Source organism: Octopus sinensis, unplaced genomic scaffold, assembly GCF_006345805.1.
Source record: "Octopus sinensis unplaced genomic scaffold, ASM634580v1 Contig15533, whole genome shotgun sequence".
NCBI lineage: Eukaryota > Metazoa > Mollusca > Cephalopoda > Octopoda > Octopodidae > Octopus > Octopus sinensis.
The window spans coordinates 251-4,656 of record NW_021833779.1 but is presented as its reverse complement, the minus strand read 5'-3'; the positions used below and the strand labels follow the sequence as shown (position 1 = coordinate 4,656).

The following is a 4,406-nucleotide window of genomic DNA, read 5'->3' as shown; positions in this document are numbered from 1 at the left end:
GTTCGCGGTGGGAGAGGGCCTGCCGAAGGGTGGACCCTCGCTTTCCGGACTTCTGGAAGCAGTTGAAGAGCCTGTCGGGGAGAAGGGGGGCTAAGTCAGTGCGCCTTAAACGCTCTGATGGAACCCTCGCTTCGGACCCGGTTGAGGGGTGGTTGAAATACTTTCAGCCCATCTCAATGGCATCTCGGGAACTGACGGAAGTCAGTTCGTAGAGACATCGTCCTTTGATACTGTCCAGCAGATATTGTCGTGGGACAAGCGCTGCCAGCTGGGCATATCAAGGAACGATGCAGGCGAAATTACTGAAGCGGAGATTCTGGCAGCAATCTCCCGAAGTAAGAACACCGCGGCGGGTTTGGATCGGATCCCGATGGCCATCTTTAAGAAGGCCCCGCCGCGGTTAATCACTGCACTAAAGGTTTTATTTAACGGGAGCTTGCGACTTGGGATGATTCCCTCCAGGTGGAAAGTGGCTGAGGTAATCCTTATCGGAAAGCCCGGGAAGCCACATGATGTCCCCGGGGGATATAGGCCCATTTCCTTGCTCCCCGCAATATCTAAAATCCTAGAAAGAATTATGCACCAAAGGCTCCTGGAGGAGCTGATGGTTGCAGACGCCCTCCCTGAGTTCCAATGGGGCTTCAGGGAGGGCCGCTCATGCGGGGACTGCCTTCACAAGGTGTCGTCTGGTATGAAGAACGCCCTCCAGAAAAGGGAATGCGGTATTTTAGTTAGTCTCGACATTGAAAAGGCCTTTGACTCGGTGTGGCACGACGGCCTCCGGAGTTCCCTTGCCACGTGTGGGGTTTCTCCGTGTCTAAGGCGCTGGCTGTCGGGGTTTCTTGAATCTCGCAGGCAGGTCGTGCGGCATCAGGGGGTCTTTTCTAAAGTCGCAACAGTCCTTCGCGGGGTCCCTCAGGGCTCTGTGCTCAGTCCGACACTATTCAATGTGTTTATGGCCACTGCGCCTATGCCAGTCAATGCTCGTACTGAAATGGTAATCTATGCAGACGACATTATCCTCTGGGATCACTCAATGAAACCGGAGTGTGCGTGTCGTAGGCTTCAGGTTGCTGTGGATGGACTTGCAAACTGGTGTGGGAGTAGGGGTCTGAGAATGTGCGCGGACAAGTGCAGTGTCCTTAAAGTCTGTAAAAGGACGAGGGGTTACACTAATTTTGTTCCTAGGTTATTGCTGAGCGGGTCAGCAATCGCTGCAGTTGATCGGATGACTTATTTGGGCGTGCTCTTTAAGCCGTCCGGTAAGTTTGATGATCACATTGCACGTACGAAAATGCGTGCAATGCAGCGATTAGGTGCGTTGCGTGCTTTCCGCTTGAGCAGAGGTGCCTGGTTCCGCGTGTTTAACGCCATGGTGTTACCCGTCTTGACCTATGGCGTCCACGCTTGGTACCTCTATGAGGACAGGGATAAGCATGTTGACGTGCTTAAAAAAGTAAGAAGACGAGCCATAAGGCTAGCCTATGGCTTAGGATTCCGGACTGAGCTCTCCGACGCCCAGGAATCATCTCTCAAAGGCCTCTCTGAGGTCCTAGAGAAGATTATTTCTGGATGGCAGGTAAGGCGGTAAGTCTTAACCTGTGGTTGTGTGTAGGGAGGCGTGTGTGAGATGGAGACTGAAAAGGCAGCGATGCCGAAGGTCTACTTAGTTAGTTTTTTTTTTTAACTGCCTCCCTTAACCAATAAATTTTTCCTTTTCTGAAATAATAAAATATGGCTAGAACAAAACAAACGGCTCGAAAATCTACTGGTGCAAAAGTACCAAGGAAACAGTTGTCTGCAAAATCTGCTCGCAAGCTGTCTGCACTAAGAAGACTATGCAGAAGTGGAGGTGTTCCCGTCTCGCTCTCCCAGAAGGACAAGACGGTTCAGTGTGCCACTACGATGAATTGCCGGAGCCGTGGTTCACCGCCACGCGCTTCCGGCTATTCTAGTGGTGTCTTTAATTTTCTAGGCGAAAGCAGGAAGGAGAAGTCGAAGCCTGGACCCTCCCAGGTGGGTTCAGCACTCACTGGACAACTTCTTCCTCTGCTCCCCCTATGGTGGTGTGTCGGGGGAGCTGCAGGTTGCAACTGGTTCTGATCGTTTGTTATCCACCACAACCGCACAGCATGCTGGTTCGCCACGTGTTTGCGGTTTGTCTAGTGGTACCAAACCCAGACTAGGTAAGTCAATTAATGCCAACAGGGTGTCGTCTCCTGAGGCCGTCCCGGTGGGTACGGCAGGAAATAAGGTTGCCCTTGAGGACGGTTGGTACACGGTGGGGAAACCCAAACGTGCGGCTGGCCGTCCAACCCCCCCTAATGTTTTAGGTACTGGGTGTGTGTCCGATCAGGTGGATGCACACCCAAAGAAGACCACTGGCGCCGGGGGCAGAATTACCTTCGGTGCTGTGGCACGACTTGAGGTCCTCCCTCCAAGTGGGAAGGCCTCGGTCATAAAGATCTTAGGTACGTTAGACTCTATCCAGCCTTCAAAGCTGTACAGAGTCCTGAAGAGGGAGCCTACCCAATTCCTGCTTGGGTGGGAGAAGGAGGATGACTTCTCCAACTTCAAAGGGGAGCTGGAGAAGTCAAATCCGTTCGGTCCTGGCATGCATCGCCTTGTCAGGATCGAACGTAAGTTAAGTAAGGTAAGTGTCCTCCTCCTCGGGGTTCCTCGGGACTTCGAGGATAATGACCTCCTAGGTCACCTGCAGCAGGAGTACCCCAGTGCCTCTGCCATTGCACGCTTCAAGCAGGGTAATCGCCCTCTTGAAGAGAATTTTTGAAAAAAGAACATTTATTTGCAAAAATATCATCCATTTGGAATTAACTCAAAATAAAATACGCAAAAAGTCTTATTAATAGCATGCCAGGCCGAACACTAGATGTAATTAGAGCTAATGGAAAATATAATGGATATTAAATAAATTTGTTCATTTTTTTGGGTTCTGAATTATCAATGAATGGAAAACCGTATAAATATAATATTTTTTAGACAAACTAAAAGTTATTTTTTAAATATTGTTTCATAGTAAATTCAGGAGAAAATGCCTTTTCAATTTTTATTTTTGTTCACTGTATATATTTACTATTTTTTGGGATAATTTAGCTTAAGTAAATAAATTATATTGGACTAAAAAATATTTGGCCAATGATAGGATAACACAGTATTGCGATATTTTATTTATAATTACTTCTAAACGTTTATTCGTTAATTGTGTTTGAAATTATTTTGAAATTCGTTAAAAAAACTTAACTGGTTGATCTATTGTATTTCGAAAACAATATTACAAAATAACAGCGCATTATTCAAATAATTAATTTAAAGTTAGGAAGTTGTTTTAGGAGTTTCTGCAGTTTTGCGAATCATAAATCCACCAGATGAAATAATAGCTTTCTGAGTTAATTCTTTTAATTCGTCGTCATTTCCAATTGCAACGACAATGTGACGTGGTTTAATTCTTCTTTTTCCACATTTTACTGCTGTATTTCCAGCAAGTTCAAGCATTTCAGCCACAGCATATTCCAATACTGCGCACATATATACTGCGGCAGGAATTCCTACTCGCATTCGGGTTTCATGACGGAGACACCGGTGAATGCGTCCAACTGGAAACTGTAACCCGGCCCGAACGGATTTGCTTTTAGCCTTTGACCGTACTTTTCCTCCTTTTCCTCTTGAAGACATTATACTCTGCTAACTATTTTTTGTTTACATAATAAAAAAATGGCATTCCGAAATTTCGTTAAAAATTTTTTTCGGAATGGTCCTTTTTTGCATCAGTCGAAAAAAATTTGGCAATGATACTTTTTTTGCATAGGTTGAAAATAGTGTTTATTTAGAGAATTTTTCCTAATGTCTGGACGTGGTAAAGGTGGCAAAGGAGGAAAGAGTGGTGCAAAACGATTTCGAAAGATATTAATTGACAATATACAAGGAATTACTAAGCCAGCAATAAGAAGACTATGTCGAAGAGGGGGTGTTCGAAGAATTTCTGGAAAAATTTACGAGGAGACACGTTCTGTCCTTAAGATTTTTATTGAGCAAACTGTTCGTGATTGTATTTCTTACACTGAGCATGCCAAAAGAAAAACTGTTATCGCAATGGACGTTGTTAATGCCTTGAAACGTCAAGGTAGGACAATTTACGGATTTGGTGGATAAATTATACATAATTTTTTTAATAAAATACATTGATATTCCTTACAAATTAACCAGATAAAAATTAGCAATTTCATAAATATACTAACTAGCTTTATTAAAAAAAGAAACTAAGTAATTTTACTAAGTCCAGAGCCGTTCCTTGGAAGGAAAAAGGGACGCCGTTCAGAGGATGTTGGCCACCACGAGTGCGGACATTCTGGTGGTCAACGAAACGAAGGTAAAGGGGGGTCCGTACG

The 4,406-nt window shown here is 45.1% G+C and overlaps 1 protein-coding gene across 1 annotated transcript; it reads right to left on the bottom strand.

Annotated features, from left to right (window-relative positions):
* Positions 1-3,333: 3,333 nt before the first annotated feature.
* LOC115230423 (histone H2A-beta, sperm-like) lies at positions 3,334-3,693 on the bottom strand. Its single transcript, XM_029800618.1, has one exon. It carries the CDS (start codon positions 3,691-3,693, stop codon positions 3,334-3,336), a length of 360 nt encoding a protein of 119 aa, XP_029656478.1.
* Between the last annotated feature and the right edge of the window lie 713 nt (positions 3,694-4,406).